The 23,219-nt window shown below is 47.0% G+C and overlaps 1 protein-coding gene across 1 annotated transcript in view; it reads right to left on the reverse strand.

Moving 5' to 3' along the window:
* The window catches only part of Sdad1 (SDA1 domain containing 1), a 30,408-nt gene extending 19,052 nt beyond the window's left edge, over positions 1–11,356 (reverse strand). The window contains exons 1-9 of the mRNA XM_052735374.1: positions 11,168–11,356; positions 8,451–8,555; positions 7,944–8,042; positions 7,660–7,770; positions 5,448–5,519; positions 5,273–5,373; positions 3,784–3,841; positions 2,778–2,852; positions 854–955 (exon numbers count right to left, since the gene is read on the reverse strand). Of these exons, the coding sequence (XP_052591334.1) occupies positions 854–955; positions 2,778–2,852; positions 3,784–3,841; positions 5,273–5,373; positions 5,448–5,519; positions 7,660–7,770; positions 7,944–8,042; positions 8,451–8,555; positions 11,168–11,257 (813 nt within the window). The 5' untranslated portion in view covers positions 11,258–11,356. The remainder of the gene's footprint in view (positions 1–853; positions 956–2,777; positions 2,853–3,783; positions 3,842–5,272; positions 5,374–5,447; positions 5,520–7,659; positions 7,771–7,943; positions 8,043–8,450; positions 8,556–11,167) is intronic.
* Between the last annotated feature and the right edge of the window lie 11,863 nt (positions 11,357–23,219).

A 23,219-nucleotide genomic window follows, 5' to 3' on the forward strand; every position in this document is an offset into this window, starting at 1 on the left:
GGCAGAGGCAGGTGGATCTCTGTGAGTTTGAAGCCAGCCTGGTCTACATAGTGAGTTCCAGGACAGCCAGAGCTAGCTACATAGTGAAATCCTGTCTCAAAAAACCAAACCAACCCAACCCAACCCAACCACAACAACAAAAGCTTTGAAAATATAGCAGCTATGAAATGTGTGAGACTTGGATTTAAAGATGCAAACACCAGCACCACACAGAGCCTGGGGAGACGGCTCAGCTGGCCAAGTGCTTGCCATGTGAGCATGAGGACCCGAGTTTGGATCCCCAGCACCGAGTGGGATGTGGTGGCTCGCCCTGTAACTCCAACTCTGGGAAGGCAGACACAGGTGGATTCCTGGAGTTCACTGAACACCAGCCTAGCCAGGTTCAGGGAGAGATGCTTTCTCTAAGAGTAAGGTGCAAAGTGATCGAAGACACCCAACACAGATCTTTGGCAACCTGCACTGTGTTCATCTGCACAAATGTGAACGTGTGCACAAACACGTACACACACTAACCCCCACACACAAAACAACTGTAACACCCACACATGCATGCACACGTACACACAGACTCCATGGGGATCAAACTGATGATATCTGGAGTCACCACCACCAAATACCAAACTTTTTCTAAGAACTCATGTCTAGTTAGAGTAAGTTAATCAAATTTATTCAGTCACAGTTTTGTCAGAGCTGAACATAACCTACTCATCTAAAATGTTAATGCTTACAATTCATCATGCATTTCTAAGGTCTGTTTGTTTTTAACGCTCTCTCTCTCTCTCTCAGCAGGCTAAAAACCCCATGCGTGTTCTCCAGGCTAACGCTTCCCACTGCAGTCTCCGGCACGCCTCACCTTGAGCACTTTCATTGCCTTTTCCAGCTTCTTCTTGTCCCTGGAGCCCTTCTTCCCCGTGGCGTACTGTACCAGCAGGTCCCTCGCTGTGGGGCCCTCGTCCTGCAGAACAGACCACAGTAGGACACCGGGGACAGGGGACATCCGCACAGAAGCAGTGCACAGTCCTTCCAACTACATTTCCTTTTCTTCTAAAGATTTAATTTTCACTTATGTGTATGTATGTGTCTGTGAGTGTGTGCATGTGAGTGCAGGTGCCCACGCAGACTATAGGCCTTGAGTCCCCAGGCTGGAGTTACAGGTGTCTGGTTGATTAATAAAACATCTGTCGGCATCAACGTACGTACGTACGTACATGCGTGCGTGCAGATTATGCAGCAGTGCTTGTGTAGCTAGCAGAGGACACCTTTGTGGAGCTGGTTTTCCACTTTCCTCTGTACGTGGGTTCTACGGACAGAACTCAGGTCGCTGGAGTGCCCCACAAGTGCTTTTATCTGCTGAGCCATCTCTCTGGCCCCCACATTTTGGTTCTTAGACTTTTTGCACACACCTAGTAATGAATACAACTTTTAAAATCAGGAAATATGCACATGTGTGCAAAAACAGACCACACATTTTCCCTGCAGCAATGATTTTTATATTTTTCATTTCAGTATGATATGCAGATACAATGTTGCTTTTTTTTTTTTTTTTTTTTTTTTTTTTTTTTTTTTTATAATTTCTTTATTATGCAGACAGTGTTCTGCCTGCAGGCCAGAAGAGGACACCAGATCCCATTACAGATGGTTGTGAGCCACCATGTGGTTGCTGGGATTTGAACTCAGGACCTCTGGAAGAACAGCCAGGGCTCTTAACCTCTGAGCCATCTCTCCAGCCCCACAATGTTGCTTTTATCTGAAGGAAATTGGAAATGTATTTATCAATAGAAGAGTGTTTAAAGTATAATATTCATATTCTGGAATATTTGGTGGGTATTCATAGATCTAAACAAAATGCATCTGCACACACTGACACAAACAAAGCCCACTGCAGTATGTACATATGATGCATATAGCTTCTAAATGCTTACATAAGACTTTCTGTACAAACATATAAATGCCCTGGAAACGAAATGGGTCTGGAAGGAATATGACAGAAATAACACAAAGTCAGGAAACCTTTACTCTGTCTACATCATCTTAACGTTCTTACAAGGAAATCTAGTAAGATGTTATCAGGGGTTCCTGATCTAGTTACAGCAATGCTAAAATTATTTGTGTGTGTGTGTGTGTGTGTGTGTGTGTGTGTGTGTGTGTGCGCGCGCGTGCGCGCATGTGAGCATGCATGCATCTGAGCATCCCTGCAGATCCCTAGAGAGAACAGAAGAGGGTGTTGAATCCCTTGGAGCTGGAGTTACATGCAGTTTTAAACTGTCCAACATGGGTGCTATGAACCAAACTCTGGTCCTCTACAAGAGCAGGAAGTGCTCTTCACCACTGGGGCATCACTCCAGCCCTGTATATATATGTACATTCTTAGTATTTTTAAAAAAGAACTTCTTTTTACTTCTTTAAGAAACTTTTTTTCACTTGATTTTAAAGACACTGCAATACTATTCTCCTCTTTCCTACTTCTGTGATGTTGGTTCTACTCAAAACTGGCAGCATTTTCTCTTCTTCTAAATGTACATATGAAAGGTAGAAATAACTGTGAACTAAGATCGGGGTCAAATGAATCTGGTTTACATTTTCGTCAGTCTCACCAGACAAATAAAAGGAAAACATTGCCGATGTCTTGAACTAGAGTCTCAACACGGCAGGCCTCTAAAAAGGACAGATGTGACCCTCGTTCCCTCTAACTTATACATCTGAGTGTCTGACAGACTGAGTGCAGAGGAGCCACCCATGAGGAACCGGACACCTCGAAGAACCTCCACTCAACCCACCTCGGATTCTGAGTCACTGTCCTGTTTCTCCTCCTCATCTTTCCCGAGGAAGAACGTCAAAGCAGCAACTAATATCTAAAGAACAAGACAAAAGTCAGCTTCCCCAGTGCATCCCAATACAGACTCCATCTACACTGCCACCCCACATAAAGTCAGCTTCCCCAGTGTGTCCAATACAGACTCTGTCTACACTGCCACCCCACATGCATATATGCTGTGTCTGGAGAAAAAAATCTCAAAGAGTAGGAGGGAGGGTAATGACTCCTTTTTCATGATGTAAAATACTTCAAGTCACTTGTTCCACAAATACCCAATGACAACCTTAACTAGGATGGAGGAGAGGGACAGAGCTCAACAGCAGAGCGCGTGCTGGAGAAGAAGCCCAGTCTCTGGGTTCCACCTGTGAACCCCCCAAAATCAATCATTTATGAGATAAAAAACGGTCAGGCGCACTTCCTCTGAAAGGAGAGGTTAGCTCTCCCCTGACAGAGATGGAAGACCTCAAACCTCACAACATACACGGAGCTAAGACACTGGCACCGAGGTTGTGGGATCTAATCACGGTCTTTATACACTTGTACCTGTTGCTGAACACTGACTTAAATAAACCAACAGAAACAACAGCCAGGTTCTGCACAGTTACCCTTCAGGTAGACCGCTGAGGATCTCTACATCTCCAAGAAAGGTGCCATCACAGCCTCGCTTCTGAGTCAAACACTGTCTGAGTTTCTTTCAGCTGTGCCGGAGGCCAACAGAAGAAAAGCCAGGTTTCACAGGGGAAATAATCTAAACTGCTGCCAGGGTTTTGTGAACATCATGCAGTTGCGTTTGATGGTGTCTCTTTCTACAGAGTGATTTCCTGGCTCACTTTAGAGGAGTCAACTAGAAGTACAGGATTTTTAAAGCACGATGTAGTATGTGGTAGTCACTTCCTCCTGACACACCCATCTCCACTTCCGCCCTCGGGAACAGAGCCCTGCTTCTTCTGCACAGCACTACAGCTCACCTTGGTGACCTTGGAGAAACAGGCAGTTGTGATAACATTGACAGTTTTAGCATCATTCCTGGAAGAGAAAACGGCACAAAGCAGTGGGTCCTTCTGACATTAGGATGGTCAATTCCTGGATTCTAAAGTGACAGCTGCTAAGAGTCAGCACAGGTTCAAAACTTCACTAATTCCAGCTCAGCCTGAGACACAAACTGAAGCCATCGATGTGGAGAACATTTGGTGCTTAGGAAGCCGCTCAGATTAAGTGTTAAAACAAAAACAAAAACACCAAAAACTCAGAAGGAGAAACCTACAACACAGCAAACCCGGGCTAGAGGGAGAGCGCTCATGTGAGTCTGAGGACCGGAGTTCAGATCCCTGCACCCGTCAGGGGGGCATGGCGGCCTGTCTGCGGGCAGAGACGAGATCCCCACAGCAAAGCAGCTAGTCAGAGTAGCTGAACTAGCTCAAGTGAGCTCAACTGGGTTCAAATGAGAGACCTTGTCTCAAGGTCTAAGGTAAAGAGCAATTGAGGAAGACAGAAGATGGGATGCCAAGCTTGAGCACATGCACGCACGCACGCACGCACGCACGCACGCACGCACCCCTAACGTGTGTACAAAAAAGGAAAATAAAAATTAAAAAAAAAAATTTTAACATCTTTAAAATTTAGCAAAATTGCCGGGCAGCAGTGGAGTTCTGTGAGTTCGGGAGGCAGAGCCAGGCGGATTTCTGTGAGTTCGAGGCCAGCCTGGTCTACAGAGTGAGATCCAGGAAAGGCGCAAAACTACATGGTCTCAAAAAAAAACATTAAAAAAAAAAAAAAAAAAAAAGCAAAATCTCAACCACCGCTGAAAAAAGCTTTATTTCAGCTCACTCTCATCTCTGAAGGATGTCAGGGCAGGAGCTGAAGTGGGGGCCACTGAGGAGTGCTGCTTATTGGCTTTCTTCCTCACATTACTCAACCTGCTTTCTTAACAACTCAGGACCACCTGCCCAGGGATGACACTGCCCATACAGGCTGTGCCCTCCCACATCCATCATGAACTAAAAGGATGCACCATAACTGTCTACAGACCATCTGATGGAGGCATCTTCTAACTGAGGTTCCTCTTCCCAGATAATGACAGCCTGTGTTGAGCCGACACAAGGACCAACACATCAGACTGCCTCTGTGTTTCATGCTCAACTTTAATGCACAATACAAGTATATTAAAGAGTGTAAGATTAGAACAAAGACAAAAAGCCACACTTCTCTATGGGCTCTGTAATCATTATAAATGAAAATATAGCCGGGCAGTGGTGGCGGCGCACACCTTTAATCCCAGCACTCCGGAGGCAGAGGCAGGCAGATCTCTGAGTTTGAGGCCAGCCTGAGCTACAGAGTGAGTTTCAGGACAGCCAGAGCTGTTATACAGAGAAATCCTGTCTCAAAAAACTAACAAACAATAAGTGTGTGTGTGTGTGTGTGTGTGTACTTCTCACGAGAAACACTCCTGCATGTTACCAGATGTTCCTTCTGTAGAGTTCTATCATCACATCCAGAGACATCTTGGCTGCAGTGGCGTTACTGTCCCTCAGCATGGTGTACATGAAGTTCTGCAGCACCTGGGGACGAGGAGGACCAAGACTCAATGCACAGGCGGGACAAAGCTTGGAGCCCAAGAAGCCAGGGCACTCACCACGTTCACTTTATTGTTCTTGTGCTTGGCGTTGATGTTCTTGATGTCAGTCACAATGTGTGTGTACAGGGTCTGCGGAGACAAAGCACACACGTGAAGCCCAGGAGAGAAGCACAAATGAGCAGGACACACGTGAAGCCCGGGAGAGAAGCACAAATGTGCAGGACACACGTGAAGCCCGGGAGAGAAGCACACATGTGCAGGACACACGTGAAGCCCGGGAGAGAAGCACAAATGTGCAGGACACACGTGAAGCCCGGGAGAGAAGCACAAATGTGCAGGACACACGTGAAGCCCGGGAGAGAAGCACACATGTGCAGGACACACGTGAAGCCCGGGAGAGAAGCACAAATGTGCAGGACACACGTGAAGCCCGGGAGAGAAGCACAAATGAGCAGGACACACGTGAAGCCCGGGAGAGAAGCACACATGTGCAGGACAGCTCTGCTTTTCCTGTTTCATTCCACAACAGAAGAGATCTGATGGGAGCAATAAGGGCAGCCAAAGGTAAAGCTGCCCTCCAGGGCCGTGAGTGGAATCAGCAGAGAAAAGAACCCCACTATCCCACGTGTTACACAAACAGACATACCTCTGTTTACAACAGGCAAACAGGAGAAGCAACCCAAGCACCCACTGGATGATGAACAGCTCTGATGAATGGGTAAACGTGTGGCAGAGCCATACCATGGACTACTTGGCAACAAAAAGACACAACCATACACACTACAATACACATTAATCTTGAAACAGCATGCTGAGTACAAGAAGGCAGCCAGGAGAAAATGTAACGTATGACTCCACTTAAGTGAAACACGGGGAACAGGCAAAACTGTGGTACTGTACCACTCTGAGACAGAGGAAGAATGTTCGAGACAGCCTGACTACAACAAGGTCAAGGTCAGGCTGGACTACAGTGAGACCCTGTCTGAAAAACTCAAGGGCTGGGAAGCATCTTAGTGAACGGGCACCTCGAGGAACTGTAAGGCTCTGGACCCAATCTCCAGCACTGCCAGGAACCCAGAAACAAGAAGCACAGAGGGCCAGAGAGGTGGCTCAGTGGTTAAGAGCACTGGCTGCTCTTGCTGAGGACCTGAGTTCAGTTCCCAGCACCAACATAGTAGCTCCCAGCTGTCTGTAACTCCAGTTCTAGGGGACCTGACATCCTCTTCTGGACTCTGGGTAATGAGTGCATGCAGTACACACATACACGTAGGCAAAACACCCACACAAAGAAAAAGAAATCTTTTAAAAAGCGCACCAAACTGTACACTAGAAATGAATATAATTTTAAAAAGATTTATTTTTATTATGTTTAATTAATACAGTTGTGTGTGCCAGCATGTGGGTATGGGCACATGAGTGTAGGTGCCATGGACGCTGGAGGTGTCAGATCCCCTAGAGCTGGAGTTGATGGTTGTCACTGCCTGACGAGGGTGCTGGAGCTGAACTTGGATCTCCTGAAAGAGCAGCAAGTACTCAACACCAAGCCATCTCTCCAGCCCCTAACTTTTTAAGGGAAGCAAGCATCTGAATACACGACAGGTTTGTGACTATAAACATCACTAGTACCCAAAACAACGGTCCCATGGATCATCTGTAGTTCACAACTTAGACCAGAACTACAAAATGCTCAAATCAAATAGTAGTAGTCTCTTAAAACTTAAGTTTTTCTTTCTGAAATTTGTTTCATAAGCCTTCGGCTCTTGTCTTAAAGAAGCAAATATACAGTCAGAGAAAAATGCTGTAGCAACAGAAAGTTAAGCTTTTACTGGGCAGGTTGGTTCCAGCTAGTATGCATGTCCTCACGGAACCATTCAGTACAGCGTGGTCAGGAAGGGACCAGGTTTTGGCATCAGATTGCCTGGGTTCATGGTCCGGTCCTACCCACAGAAGCTGTCTGACCCGAGACAAGTCACTCACTCCCCTGTGCCTCGACCTGCCCGTCTATAAAGCATTAGCAATAAAGATCAACAATCTCTGTCTCAGGTGTTTGCGAATAAACGTATACTTGAAGCCCCTGAGACGTAAAGGTCCTGAGTGGCGTTCAGCAGATGGTTATTAACACTACACTGCACGGCACGATGTTCCCCCTGCTGAAGGACCAGCTGCATCTCTCGCCCTATCAAAGGAAGTTGGTAATCCCAGGAACTCTGCACTCTGCTATGTCGGCGCAGGAAGAGGGGAGCGCAGGGAACAAGCTTCCGCTCTTTACCTTCCGCAGCAGCTTGTCGTGGCAGCGCAGAAGCTCGAAGAAGAGCTCCAGCAAACTCGAGGGGTTGATGAGGTTTTTATTTCGCAGCAAGATCAACGCTTTGCAAAATGTCTAGGGAGAGGCAAAGGAAGCACACATACGAAAAGATGACGTCTAGTTACTCAAACAAGACAACATGGCATGCCCACCCCACCTCTGCCCTCGCCCAGGCACCGGGGAGATGCTGGCTGCAAGGTGCTCTCCCTTCTCCATTACCATCACATGCACGGGGGTTCTAACTATACCATGCGGAGATCCGGGTCCAAGACAGTGTGATTGTAGGAGAGCAGCTCCTTCAGCTCCTGCGGGAAGTTGCTGAGATGCTCCGGGTAGCAGTGGCCAATCTGTAACAGAGCACACAGCAGCGCTCTTCTCAAGAGCAGCCTCTCCCCCTAACTTCAGCTGCACACGTGGATGCTCAGGGGACAGCTGGTTCACGGCGGTAATGACTCCCAACTGCCAGCCTTCCCCGTATGCTGATTTTCCTACTACTTTCATGAAAGTATGCAGCACAATTGAGATCCTGCCTGCAGGACAAATTTAATGATTTTTGTTCTGGTTGGTTCTGTGATAAAATTCATCAAAAACCCTCTAACGTATCTTAGGAAGAAAATAAGATCTACAAAGGGAAGGCTTTGGAAAATTAAGTCTCCACACAGGGGCTGGAAACAACAGGGATGGGGTCGGGTGGTGGTACTTCTGCAAATTATGTGCAGCACCGACTTCTGTCTCACTTAGAAATTCCTTCTTACCTGTGCCATGAACATCACCAGCTCTGCCAGATCTTTGCTGGGTTTATTTGGTTGTAACTTGAAAATCTCCATATTGGATTTATAGTGATTATACTGCTGGAGGAACTGCAGGGGAAAAAGAGAACGGAGTTTGTCACACGCTTATGCAGAATAACAAGCTGGCACACTCTGCCAGTGGCACCGAGAAGAAGATCTGGGTATATAAGAAGGCTTCGTGCATGGCAGGCAAACCCTGAGTCACACCCCCAGCTCTTCAAACAGTCCTTTTTCCTTCTCTGCATTTTTCCAAACGAGTTTAGAAAACTCTTCAGCACCACATGGCTCACGTGAAGACCCGTCCTTAGAACAGAGGCTTGAGCAGTGTGGTGTAAACAAGGGCCGGGAACTCCGATGCCGGCCTCGCTCTGCCATTTACATGACATGACCTGTGCATGAAGGGCGCCAGGATCTGCAGAAAATGCCAGGCCAGGCCAGTAGATGTGAAGTGTACCTGAGGACATGAAGCCTTCCAGTCAAAGTCACCCCTTTAAATACCCACTGAACCTTTATGTCGGAGTTCTAGACAAGGGAGGCGAAGACTCAAAGGCAGAGCTCAAGAGACAGCTCAGTGGTAAGAGCACTTGTTCTCAGAGGCCTGGCTCATGTCCCAGAACCCACAGCGATGCACAACCATCGTAATTCCAGTTCCACGGGATCAGAAGCCCTCTTCTAACCGCTGAGGGTACCAGGTACGCATGCACATAGTGCACGTGGCTAAGACACTCACATACAGCTTATAAAACTGGAGGAGGAGGAAGAGGAGGAGGAGGAGGAGGAGGAGGAGGAGGAGGAGGAGGAGGAGGAGGAGGAGGTGGAGGAGGAGAATCAAGGACAGGGCTGGAGAAATGGCTCTGTAGTTGAGAGTGCCCGCCATGCAGGCCCGAGGATCTGAGTTCCAAGACCAGCACCCATGTATAAAGCCAGCGTGAGGGGTGCAGACGGCAGGCCCTCTGGGGCTCACTGAACACTAGCTTAGCTCCAGGACCAGTGAAAGGCTGAGACTGGGTGGAACGAGAGCCTAGAGCACCTGACATCCTCCTGTGGCCTCCACACCAGGGCACGGGTGTGCATACACTAACCTCTACCCACCTGACTCCATCCCCCAAGCCCAAACAGCAACAAAGCCCAGGGTAAAAGACGTAAGGAATAAGTCTAAAGCCACAGCTTCCACTTGCCAAGCACTTGGTTTGTGCCAAGCTCAAGATATACACGACCTCGTTTAATCCAACAAACAAGCCAGTTTACTACTGTAATTATAACTGGAGTTAAGCCTCAGTTTCACACCCTACAGCTATTGTCTTTCCACACATATAGCTGCTGGAAATGGAATCATTGATGGGAATGTAAGCCAAACTCAGATAGCCCATGTTTCCTCTCATAAGCAGAATTTAGATTTAAATTTATGTTTGTGACATGTTAGAAAAGGGAATATGGGAAGAAATTCTTTTTTTATGTGTACTGACTGCTTGCCTGTATGTATGTATGTGTGTACATGTGCCTGGTGTCCAGAGGCCAGAAGAGGTGTAGGACACCCCGACACTGGAGTCAGATGGTTATGAGCCATCATGGAGCTGTTAGGCACCTGGGTCCTCTGGAAAAGCAGCCAAGTGCTCTTAACCATTAAGCCAATCCCCAGGAAGAAGAGCTTTTAAAGGGGTACAGGGAACTGAAATATATGTGACATCGATACAGAAGGAGGGTTTTTTTGGGAAGAGGAAGGGAACCAGTCAGAGGAGCACAGGGAGGATTGGGAAGGGCAGTGTAGAGGGGGACGAAATAAGAACAAAACACAGCATGTACGTATGAAAGTGTTGAAATGAAACCCACCACTCTGCAAGCTAACTCCAAAAATTAATAACACAAAAAGAACTGCAAGGGCTCTTACTCACTCCTTTGTGAATGACGGGACACTGGCTTGAACATCGGAAAGCCTTGCCTGTTACTAATTTGTTGTACCAGCTTGACACTATTGGCCAACTGAAGCATCCATACAAATACTCATATGTAAAGATTTGGGGGAGAAGAACAATTAAAAAATGATCTGAGTTATCCACTGGGGGAAAAAAAAATCATAGTGTCGAAGGAAGTTAATGGCAGCAGACTGAGATGGTTTAATGCTTCTGAGACAAATTCGAGTCTGAAGTATCTACCAGGTTAACAGCACAAAGTCACCGCGTTCACTTCGTCTCTTCTTAGGTCACACACCTCAAGTGCTAAGTCCCTCACAACGCGGGCCTAGTATCATTTTCGACCTCATCTTTTCCCAAAGCATTTTCGGAAACCTAGCTCAGGCTGGCTCCCAAGGAGTTTGAACCCTGGCTTAACCGCCCTTTCCAAGTTTCTGACCGTGGCCCAGGCATTCGAGAACTCTCTGCTCTTCCTGGCAGAGCTTGGGGCGCTCGGGGGCGGCCGTCTGTGGAAAGCACGTTTTACACACGGCTCATGAAACGTTGGGGCCTAATTAGGAGTTTTTGAGACGAGGCGGCCGGCGGCTGGGCGCCGCCTCTTCGGCCCTCGGCCGATCGGCGGGGTGGGTGGTCGTGGGGTCTGCCGGGCAGCATGTTTGCAAGCGGCGGGAAACGAGTCCTCGGGAACGTTCCTTCCCCGCACACCCACTCTCCTCCCCAGGGCCCCGGAAGCCCACGGGAGGACCCCAGGGAGCCGGATCCCCGTCCCACCTCCTCGATGTAGGCCGGCGGGTCCCGCTTGATCAGGTTCTGTAACTGCGGCAGGTTGCTGGGCAGCTTGTTGTTGTTCCTGCCCGACATGGTGGCTGCAGATGGGCTCCCGGGCGAGTTCTTGGAAAACGCAGACCTCCGTCAGTCCCCGCCGAGTCCCCCGCCGCAGCTCACACGCGTGTTTCCTAGTGTAACCGGAAGCAGCACATGGGACACTCGGCCAGCCGTACCGAGCTACGGGAGTCTCGGAGGATCAAACTTACCCGACCTGCTTGGCAATGCTTTGTTGAGGTCTGCACGCTGTCGGCCCCTGCTGTTGGGCACTCGCTACTACTGTCACCAAATATTTTTGACGCGATCTGAAAGTTAAAGCTGTGGGGTTTTCTTCCACATGCATGAGCAGGTTTCATTATCTCAACATTCTTTTTCATTGAAAATAATTTTTTTTTTTTTGGTTTTTTCGAGACAGGGTTTCTCTTTTGTAGCTTTGCGCCTTTCCTGGATCTCGCTCTGTAGACCAGGCTGGCCTCGAACTCACAGAGATCCGCCTGCCTCTGCCTCCCGAGTGCTGGGATTAAAGGCGTGCGCCACCACCGCCCGGCTGAAAATAATTTTTATCCAATATATTTGATCATGTTTTTTTCCCTTCCTCCAGTTCCTCCCAGATCCTCCCCATCTTTCTCAACATTTTTATGATGGCACAAATGAGTGAGGATTAGTAAGGGACCCAGGTATGGCGGCACACGGATGTAATCCCTGTACTCAGGAGGCTGAGGCAGAAGGATTATATGTTTGGGGCAAGTCTGGGCCAATATTTACCCTGTCTCAAGAAAAACAACAGAAATCAAGCAGAGGCTTGAGAACTGGCTCGGGTGGCCTATCTCGTGGGAGATTGTAGGTTTGTTTCCCAACTGGGTATGTTGGCTGTCGCCTGCAATCTGAATACTTTCGAAGTGGAGGCAGGAGGGTTGAGACTCCAAGATCATCGTCAGCACATGGGGAATTTGAGGGAAGCCTGGGGTACATGAGACCCTGTATTGCAAAATGAAGATCAGGGACTAGAGAGATGGCTCAGCAACTAAGATCGGGTACTGTTGTTACAGAGGACCCAGGTTCAGTTTGCAGCACACAGGCGGCTCTCAACCGTCTATAACCCCGGCTCCAGAGAAATATGGGGCCTCAACAGGAATCTGCGCTCACAGTGCACATAGCCACACACAGATGCACACATATCAAAACAAACAAGTAAACAAACAAACAAACAAAAAAACCTTTTTAGAAATGAGGACTAAAGCTGGGCGTGGTGGTGCACGCCTTTAATCCCAGCACTCTGGGAAGCAGGCAGACAGATCTCTGTGAGTTCGAGGACAGTCTGGTCTACAGAGCAAGTCCCAGGACAGCTAGGGCTACACAAAGAAACCCTGTTTTGAAAAACAAACAAACAAACAAACATAACAAGAAGAAGTAGAAATAAAGACTAATCTTTTTTTTAGGCTGTACTGTTGTGGAATATTACTTTAACTGTGTAAAGGTGTGTTACATTTGTTTATGCTGCATTTGTTTAATGATGTAAGGATGTGTGTTTAACTATGTAAAGAAGTGTTGCATTTCTTTCACCTTGCCTGCCTAAGGCATCTGATTGGTCTAATAAAGAGCTGAATGGCCAATAGCTAGGCAGGAGAAAGGATAGGCGGGGCTAGCAGGCAAAGAGAGTGAAAAGAGGATAAATCTCAGCTGGGGAGAAGAAAGAAGAGAGGAGAGAAGAAAGGAGTAGCCCAGGGCTAGAAGCCAGGCAGCTGCCAGCCAGCCAGACATAAAGACAACAGGAAAGTAAGAAAAGGTAAAAAGCCCTGAGGCAAAATGTAAGTAAGGAGAACTAGGTTAGTTTAAGTTAAAAGAGCTAGCGAGAAATAAGCCTAAGCTAGGCCAAGCATTCAAAACTAATAAGAAGTCTCCATGTTATGATTTGGGAGCTGGTTGATGGCCCAAAAGAAAAAGCCTGGTACACTGAACTAAAGTTAGAAGAAAAATCCGTGAGGGATATGCCTAGAAAGCATTGTTTTAGAGAATGTCAAAAGAGCAGGGGTGGAGGTTAAGTTTTTTTGTGTTGTTGTTAATTTTGCTTTTGTTTTTCAAGACCGGGTTTCTCTGTGTAGCCCTGGCCATTCTGGAACTCCCTCTGTAGACCAGGCTGGCCTCAAACTCAGAGATCTGCCTCCCTCTGCCTCCTGAGTGCTGGGACTAAAGGCATGGGCCATCATATGCTTGTTTGTATTTTGGTTTTGGTTGTTTCCATTCATCGTTGTTTAGATAAAGAATGCAAATTAATATGTATTTAGAATTCAACTGTTGTTAGAACTTTTGTGAACGCTCCTCAGCTAGAGTTTTAAATTCAGATCTGGTACTTTGCAGTTCTACAGTCCCTTAATGTGCATCAGTGAACATGAGGTGGTTGGCTGGATGAGTGAAATAATGGCAGTGTTAATACAAAAACACACTATCACCCACGGTGTAGTGGTAGCTGTTCCAGCTTTGACCTTGAAGCACTGCCCCTAATGAGGCAGCAGGTAACTGCCACACCTGCCTATGACCTGCCACTGGGGCGTGACTGAGACAGGACCCCTTAAGACCAGAGATGCGCATACATGCTGGCTCTCTTGGCTCCTTGTGATGCTGGATTGCAGACCAAGTCAGAGTTCTCCAGAGAACCACACTGGACTGCACCTCACCTCTCCCAGATTCTGTAACCGACATTTTTACTGACTGTAAGTTACCCTGAAATAAACATCTTTTAACTACCAAATAAACTACGTGGAATTGCCTCGTTAATTCCTGCTATAACCCACCCTGTGCCCATACTGTTCAAGCACTTCTCTTAAATTCTCTTTAATCCTCAGAGCATCCCTCTAAAAATGGACACTATTATCTTTAATCTAAAGGTGAGGTAACAGACGAAGAGGGTGATTGCCCAAGTTTACCCATGACAACGAAGCTGGGATTCAATCCAGGCAACTCTTAATTCTAAACAAGGTGATGTGGTGGGGGGAGGGCGGGGTAGCTGTGGGTTGGTAACTGGCCTGACACTAACAAAAGAATCAAGGTGTTGTTATTCTGCTCAACCTCCGCAGTTTCCCAGACCATCTTCACCCAAGGTCACCTGCCACTCTGTTAGAGTGAGTCCAAATCAAAACAAGTCTATCAAGTCCATCATCACATCTGGACACAGTCCTGAGGATAATCAGATCAAGTGTTCTCATGAAAGGGTTAGTATTCTACAGAGAAAGTTTCCTCCCTCATCTCAGACAGCAGGATCTCCACCACATGGCGTGGGAACAGTAGCAATGAGAGCAAGCCGTATGTTATGAATGAGGCAATTGAGGTTCCTATAGTGGGACATCAGCCCTTGAGCAGAAGGAAGTTAACACTGATCAAAATGATGATAGGACTGCTGGCTTACAAAGGGTTTTCATTGACTCTGTGTGTGTGTGTGTGGCAGGGGTAGGGGATGGGGGTGTTGCTAAAGTTTGGTAGCTGTCCATTGTTCCAGGGCACAGTTTCAAAGGATTTTTCCTTCCATGTGCAAGTATTCTAACCTTGATGTTTGCAACCTAGTGGGTGGTGATTTAGCCCAGGAATGAAGCTACCCATTATATTTGTTTGTTTATGTATGTTGGTGATTTGTCTGCATGTAGATCTGTGCATGTATATGTATGCCTGGTGCCCACAGAGGCCAGAAGACGATGTCAGATCCCTTAGACCAGAGTTACAGATGCTTTTGAGCCAACATGTGGATGCCGGGAACTGAACACCACTCCTCTCAAAGAGCAGCAAGTGCTCTTAAACACTGAGTGATCTCTCCAGCCCAGAGAATTACATTTTTAATGAATGTCCTGGGCCTTGCCATGAGTCTGAGGAACTGTGGGTGCTCTGGCTGCCTGGAAATACACAGGTAATGTGACGTCCAGCACAGCTCCAGGGCTGACCTGACTGGGACAGCAGAGGAAGAAAAGACAAACCTTCAGATACACTGGAGAGCTGGGATTGGGTGGGCAGGGCTCTCTGATGGAGAAGCTGCTGCAGCCTGGATGCTCGATCACAATCAGCTGAGCAGGAAGGGGGTGCAGTTGCATGCAGCAGAAAGAGGATGCAGGTTTAGCTGTTCTCTGTAGGAGTGGTCTCCGTAGGGGAGCGGTCTTGGGCTGTAAATATGGGGTGAGAGAGAGCGGTGGTGGACCTTTTCTGTACACAGTATCAATGCTTGCACTCAGACCAGCAGGGAAGGCTTTGCCATTTCCCTGAGACTGAGGAATTGGGGTCCTTGACATGGCTGTGCTCATGTCAGCTGCAAACACTCACCAGGAAGGACTTCATTCACTCGGGGCTTCCTCCGCTCCCCACAGGATTGGGCAGGGGAAACACATTCAACCCTAACAGCTGGTAGGCCTAGTTAATTCTGTGTCACAGTCTTGGACAAATATTTGAAAGTGGTTATGTCAGAGTCGGGGATCCGGGACGAGGGTTAAGACAGCAAAGGGACAGATACAACAGGAAGATGGAGATGCTGAGCTTCACCAGAGAGTCAGGGTTTAAGTAAAAGTGGCCTTGAGGTTTCTGCCAAGCAGCCAAGATGATGTTAACACGAGCCTGTCAGAGGTGTTTTCTCAGCCAGTGAAACACGGTGCAGCAAACCATGCTGCCTCCGCCATGGACCTTCAGAACCGGTGCTTTCCGGGTGAATTATGTACAAATGTGATTTTGTTCCAATGGACCGTCTGACAGATGTTGACTCGAGGGCATTTTCCGGGCTGAGATTTTCCGGTGGTTATAATTGTTATTGTATAGCCATCCCAGACCTGGCCAGCTTTCGCTGGGTTTAGCCATAGAGGTTTTCTGGTCTGTAAACATTTGGCCTTGTGGCCTCCTTCCATGTTTTATAACAAAGCTGTCGCTGGAGTACAAGAATGGAGACAGAAGTAAACACAGAGCACACTCTCAGTGGTGACAGGGTCAGGGCCACACTTCCTCTGCCATTTGTCCTCATGTTCCCTGCCCGTTTTAGTGTGAGAACACAAGAAGACAGTTGCCTGTAAATCAAGAGGAGGGCCCGCCCTGGACGCCAGGTCTGCTGGCGCCTCGATCCTGACGCTCTCCTCCCAAACTGTGAGAAATGGATGTCGTGTCTATGTCTCTAAGCTGGGGGTAACTTGCTATGGAGGACCAAGTGGACAAAGCCTTTCAGGCCCTGATCACATGTGATTCGCACATGCTGGTTCCTCTTCTGGAAGCCAGTAAGTCTTGCTTTCCCCATTTCAAATCTCTGCTCAATGACAGCCCGTTCCATGGCCTTCCATGGCCTTCCATCTTCCCAGCCCAGCACGCTCCTCCTCTGTTTTATGCCTCCAGGGCCTCCACCAGCTCCTGCAGACACAGTCACTATTCAGTTGTTTGCTGTGTGTGGATCTGCAATAGATTAGATGATTCATTGAGACTTTGGGGTTTGTTTATTGCTGTACCCCCAATACTTAGAGCAGGGCAGGGACATGCAGCGTAAAGACCGGCCCAGTCAGTATTCGTGGAATGGACAGGCTAAGTTTCTTGCAATTCTTTGCAAGATTAGAAAAACATTTTAATTAATTTTTGAGAATTTGCTACAGTGTGTTCTGATCATATTCACTCCTCCCTCAACTCCTCCCCTCCTCTCTCTCTCTCTCCACTCATCAAGTCTAATTTGTGCTATTTACAGATTTTGGGCCTTCCACTGGATCACGGTCAACTTCATAGGCACTCCATTCTTAAAGAAAGCTGACTCTTCTTCATCCAGTAGCCAGCAAGTGCCAATAGCCCCTCGGCCAAATCAGTAGTTTTAAGTATTTTGGATGCACACAAAATGTATCTCAAAAATAGGGGCTGGAGAGATGGCTTTGTGGTTAAGAGTGCATGCTACTCTTGCAGGGGGGAGAGAGGTTCAGTTCCCAACAACTGCACGGTGGCTCACAACCACATGAAACTCAAGTCGAGGGAATCTGATGCCCTCTTCTGACCTCCTTGGGCACCAGGCACGCATATGGTGCTCATACATTCCTCCAGGCAAAACGTTCATATGTATAAAATAAATAAAACTTTAAAAAAAAAACAGGGGTTGGGGATTTAGCTCAGTGGTAGAGCTCTTGCCTAGCAAGCACAAAGCCCTGGGTTCGGTCCTCAGCTCCAAAAAAACAAAAACAACAACAACAACAAAACCCAGACAAAAATTTAATTATCTCAAAAAGTGGTCAACAGGAATTTTCATTACTCTCATTTGAAACCAACATTAAAAGGGCTCAAAAGTTAAAGAGTACTGGCTGCTCTCGCAGAGGCCCTAGGTTCAATTCCCAGCCCCCACGTGTCTGCTCACAATTGTAACTCCAATCCCAGGATTTCTGACACTCTCTTCTTCCTTTTGCAGGTACTCTGCATGCATGTGGTGTACAGGCACAGATGCCGGCAAAACACCATACACATAAAAAGAAAAGAAACCAAGGGTGAGAACGTTCAGAAACGCCAGGTCTGCTTAAAACGTGGTTTTCAGAAACTGTTAAAGCAGCCACTGTGGGGAGCCCCTGCTCTGTCCTAACGAGAAAACCCGCCAGGCTGGCCCAAAAGACCACGGGTCGAGGGAAAGAGAGCTTGGGGGAGCGGGAGATCCCAGCTGGATCAACAACAGAGAGGGAGAACAAGGAATAGGAGACCATGGTAAATGAAGACCACATGAGAATAGGAAGAAGCAAAGTGCTAGAGAGGCCCACAGAAATCCACAAAGATACCCACACAACAGACTGCTGGCAATGGTCGAGAGACAGCCCGAACTGACCTACTCTGGTGATGGGATGGCCAAACACCCTAATTGTCGTGCTAGAAACCTCATCCAACTACTGAGGGAACTGGATGCAGATCCATGGCTAGGCCCCGGGTGGATCTCTGGGAGTCCAATTAGCGAGAATGAGGAGGGTTTATATGAGTGAGAATTGTTGAGACCAAGGTTGGATAAAGCACAGGGACAAATAGCCAAATGAATGGAAACACATGAACTATGAACCAATGGCTGAGGGGTCCCCACTGGATCAGGCCCTCCGAATGGGTGAGACAGTTGATTGGCTTGATCTGTTTGGGAGGCATCCAGGCAGTGGGACCAGATCTTGTGCTCATTGCATGAGTTGGCTGTTTGAAACCTGGGGCCTATGCAGGATTGTTTGGCTCGGCCTGGGAGGAGGGGACTAGACCTACCTGGACTGAGTCTACCAGGTTGACCTCAGTCTGTGGGGAAGGCTTTGCCCTGGAGGAGATGGGAATGTAGGGGGAGGCTGGGGGGAAGGTGAGGGGGACGGGAGGGGGGAGAACAAGGGAATCCGTGGCTGATATGTAGAACTGAATGGTATTGCAAAATAAAAAAAAAAAATGCAAAAATAAATAAATAAATAATAGAAATGAAAAAAAAAAAAAAACAACAAAAACTTCAGTCTTCTATTCTACAGCTAACTTTAGGATCATACTGAGGTTCCCTGGGTCGGCAGCGGCAGCAGCAGCAAGCGCCTTCACCCGCTGCGCCCTCTCGCGGGCCGACAGCTTCGTTTTCATTGGTCGGTCCTGTTCCCACTGTTCTGTATATTTATTGTGAATGTTGCCCACAAGCCCGTCTGTTTTTTTCTTTCCTGGGAAAAGAGAACAATCGGGATTGTCTGAGGATAAACCTATATTCCTAGGCTTAATGTGGACTTGTCTGAGCAGCATTCTTTGATTTATTTTTCTTAAAAATTACTACCAGGTCCTTAAAAAATAAAATATTTCTCAAAAAAATCACCAAAACCCACTGAACAGTTTTGTTTTCTCTGTCGTTACACTTGAAAGCTCAGAGTAAAAATATATTTTGTTTTCTTTCTGTACTTCATTTGTTTTATAATTCATTAATTAATACACACACACACACACACACACACACACACACACACACACACACACACACTATGGCTGAGTAGATAGTTCAGTCCCTAAACTAGCTTTGAGCATTGTGGCTGAGTAGATAGTTCAATCCCTAAACTAGCTTGTCCTTTGAGCATAAGGACCTGAGTTCCACCTCTAGAATCCACATTAGAAAAGAAAAGAAAAGAAAAGAAAAGCTAGCATTGTGGTGCGTATGGGGGCATGGGGAGCGGGTGGTGTGGGAGATGGGACAGGAGGTAGACAGATCTTTGCTGCTCATTGGCCGGGTAGTCTGGTCTACTTGGCAAGGTTCAGGCCAATGAGATGCTCTGTCTCAAAAACAAGGTGAATAGTGCCCAAGAAACTACTCCTGAGGCTGTGGTCTAGCCGCCACTTGTATTCATGCACACAGAAATATATATGTATACACAGGAACATGTACAAATACACATACACACACACACACACACACACACACACACACACACACACAAACACACACGCACACACACACACACACACACCCCAAATCCAGAGCTTTCCCCCCCTTTCTGGTCTGTGGGTTATTATGTCAATTCTCCTCTCACTTTATGGATTTTGATTCTTAGTTTCTTTCCTGAGCGAGTTCAAGCTGTCCGCTTTAAAACTTAGAGGCAGGGGAGAGTGACTTGCCAGGGTGTCTTGGTCCCATCTGGACACAGACAACCAAAGCCTGGTGCCCTGGAGATGGTGACAACGACCAAAGCCTGGTGCCCTGGAGATGGTGACACCAGGATTATTTTCCTATTCTGAAAAATCAAAATAAATTATTTATTAAAATAGCCTTGAAACACTACAGTACATTCAAGGGATAAGATTTCATTATTTGTGTAGTAAACCTTCGTTTTTTGCCTGAGGGGGGATCTGGTTGTGTATCCCACACTGGCTTTGAATGTGAAAACTTTCCAACTCTGCCTTGCACAAGCTGGGATTACAGGCATGGGCCACCATACCTGGTTAATGAAAGACTTTTAAGGAGAGCAAATAGTTATGTATAACTTGTACCTTCTCTTTAATCTTTTTCTTTCTTTCTTTTCCTCTCTGTGGTGGTTTGAATAAGAATGGCCCCCATAGCCTCATATGTTCGAATGCTTAGTCATCAAGGAGTGGCACTACTTGAGAAGGATTAAGAGGCATGGCCTTAGTTGGGCGGTGGCGCACACCTTTAATCCCAGCACTCGGGAGGCTGAGCCAGGTGGATCTCTGTGAGTTCGAGGCCAGCCTGATCTACAGAGTGAGACTCAGGATAGGCACAAAAAAGGTGTGACTTTGTTGGAGTAGGTGTGATTTTTTTTGGGGGGGGGGTTTTGAGACACGGTGTCTCTGTAGCTTTGGAGCCTGTCCTGGCTCTCGCTCTGTAGACCAGGCTGGCCTCGAACTCACAGAGATCCTCCTGTCTCTGCCTCCCGAGTGCTGGGATTAAAGGCGTGCCCACCACTGCCCAGCGTGGTGTGGCTTTGTTAGAAGAAGTGTGTCACAGAGGGTGAGCTAGTCCCAGCACTCAGGAGGCAGAGGCAATCCGATCTCTGTGAGTGCAAGGCTAGCCTAGTCTACAGAATGCATTCCAGGACAGCCAGGGTTCCACAGAGAAACCCTGTCTCGAATCTTCCTTCCCCCACAAAAAAAGCCCAAGCCAGGCCCAGTGTCTCTCTCTTCCTGCGGATTTGGATCTAGACCTCTCAGCCACTTCTTCGCACTGTGTCTGCCTGTGTGCTGCCGTGCTCCCCACCAGGATGGCAATGGACTTAAACCTCAGAAATGTAAGCAAGCTCAGTTAAATGCTTTCCTTCGTTAAGGGTTGCCGTGGTCTTCAGAGCAATAGAACACCAAGACACTTCCCTCTAATCAGTTTTTTCTTCCTCCATCAAATCTTTTATCAGTTTATCACAGTTTATAATCTTACTGACAGATGAAGACTAGACTGTTCAGTTGCCAAAAGCCCTGAGCTGGGGCTTGGGTTGTAGTCTAGGGAAAAGCATTAGCCTAGCACGCCTGAGGCTCTGAGTCTTGATGTCATCAGTGGGTACAGAACAACTTTCCATTTTCTCACACGTAGATCTCTCCCAATTACTTGACTGAGAGCTTGCCAATTTAAATAAAAAAAAAAAACCAAGTCTTTTATTAATTGTTTAGGAATACAGTGCTTCTTGGCATAGGAAAACAATTTAAAAAATGAATGAGAGAATTGTTCTTCCTACTTGAAGGCACTTGTCAGTCAGAGACTTCAGTGTGGCCAGGGACATCCCAGGATGCAGTTTTGGAAAAGTGGGCCTTGGGTCATACACAGGCAGAAGTCAGGTAGAGAGGTGGGAAGCAGAGCAGGTGTGTGCAAGGCTGGGCCAGGCTGAAAGTAGAAATGAGTCCATCTGTGGGTGACCGTGACTAGAGTATGGGAAATGGATTTGGAAAAGGCCTGTGAGAAAACTTAAGGCAAAGCATATAACCAATCAACTACAAATTTCTTATTAAAGGATTCCTAAGTGCCAGGACCTGCTCTATACACTAGGCATACAGTGGTGAAAAAGGCAGAATTTCTGTAGCCAAGCAGTATAAACTTGTGTATGTGGGTGGAGAACAAGAAATAATCGCATAATTTTTATTAATGATTTCCTTTTAATTATATGTATGTGACTGTGTATGTGTGTGGGTATGTGCACTGGCGTGCAGGTACCCTCAAAGGCAAGAAGAGGATGTCTATCTACAAGGTGAAATATGCATATCTTAACTCTTTTGCTAGCCTAGGTTGCTTTATTAATGTTATGTCACTATGAATTTCTTTTCTTTTTCATATTTTTTTATTTTTTATTTTAATCTATTTATTTTATTTACATCATTTGCTGTGGTTGTCTTCCTAGGAATTCTTTAAAGCCATGTCCCAGTTTTGTGAAGGAAAGGATGACACTGTCTTACATGATATCCAGCTTTGTCACCACTAATGGGGTCAACTGCTAAGTGACCAACATGTAGAAGGGGAAGGACTGAGTGAGAGCTTGTGTCAGTCACTCCTAGTTGTGAAAGTCTCCCTTTCCCTTCAGAAGAATCAGCATGAGACATGACCACTTGACAAATGCACTGAGCGAAGCTGATAACATCAATCATGGGTTTATAATCAATCTCCAGTTCAAGCCGTGCGTGTGTGTGTGTGTGTGTGTGTGTGTGTGTGTGTGTGTGTGTGTATGTGTGTGTTTGTGTGTGTGTATGTGTTTGTGTGTGTGTGTACGTATATGTGTGTATGTGTGTGTGTGTGTATGTGTGTGTGTGTGTGTGTGTGTTGCTGGGTCCTAATGGCTCCCTTGGGGGAGGGGATGAGAAGGCACGGAGTCAACAACACAGGCACCGGGAGTCAGGTGAAAGGCAAACAGCAGACTCATTTATTTAGTATGAGGAAAGCCTTATGAGGATGCCTCCCAACATCCAGGCTGTGTCCTGATCCGGTGATGTTGCATGGTTGGGCTTGATCAGGACCTCTGACAGGGTCTGTTGCTAGGCCCTCAGGTCAACTCCAGGTTGGCTCATAAGGAAGTGTTATGTGCATGTCTTGGCAACTGGATTGAGCCTTATCTTCCTGTGTGGGGTGTGTGTGTGTGTGTGTGTGTGTGTGTGTGTGTGTGTGTGTGTGTAATGTGTGAACCAGTTCTTGTTTTTTAAAATTGTAATGTAAAATCTAAGTGTTTCATTTCATTCACTTCTTATGTACACACACCCCGGGTTAGAAACCAGTGTAATAGTAAGAGTCTGGGAAAGGGGTGACTATTTCACTGAAAATGAGGAAGGGAGGAGACTCCGAAGTCACATTCAAACTACAGTGGTTTGAGTGACAGTGCCCCTGTAGGCTCAGATGTTTAAATATTTGGCTCCCGGATGGTGCTGTTTGGGTACTGGAAGAAGTATGTCACAGGGCTGGGGGTGGGGGGAGCAGCAGGCTTTGAGGTTTCAAAGCCACATTCCATTCTATCTCTCTGTCATAGTTACTCTCAGCTTCCTGGTTTTGGTTCAAGACGTGAGCTCTCAGCAGTTTCTGCCATCCTATCCGCTGCCTGATGCCATGATGGACTCA

This window comes from Peromyscus californicus, unplaced genomic scaffold (genome assembly GCF_007827085.1).
Source record: "Peromyscus californicus insignis strain IS unplaced genomic scaffold, ASM782708v3 Scaffold_13__1_contigs__length_99412109, whole genome shotgun sequence".
Lineage (NCBI taxonomy): Eukaryota > Metazoa > Chordata > Mammalia > Rodentia > Cricetidae > Peromyscus > Peromyscus californicus.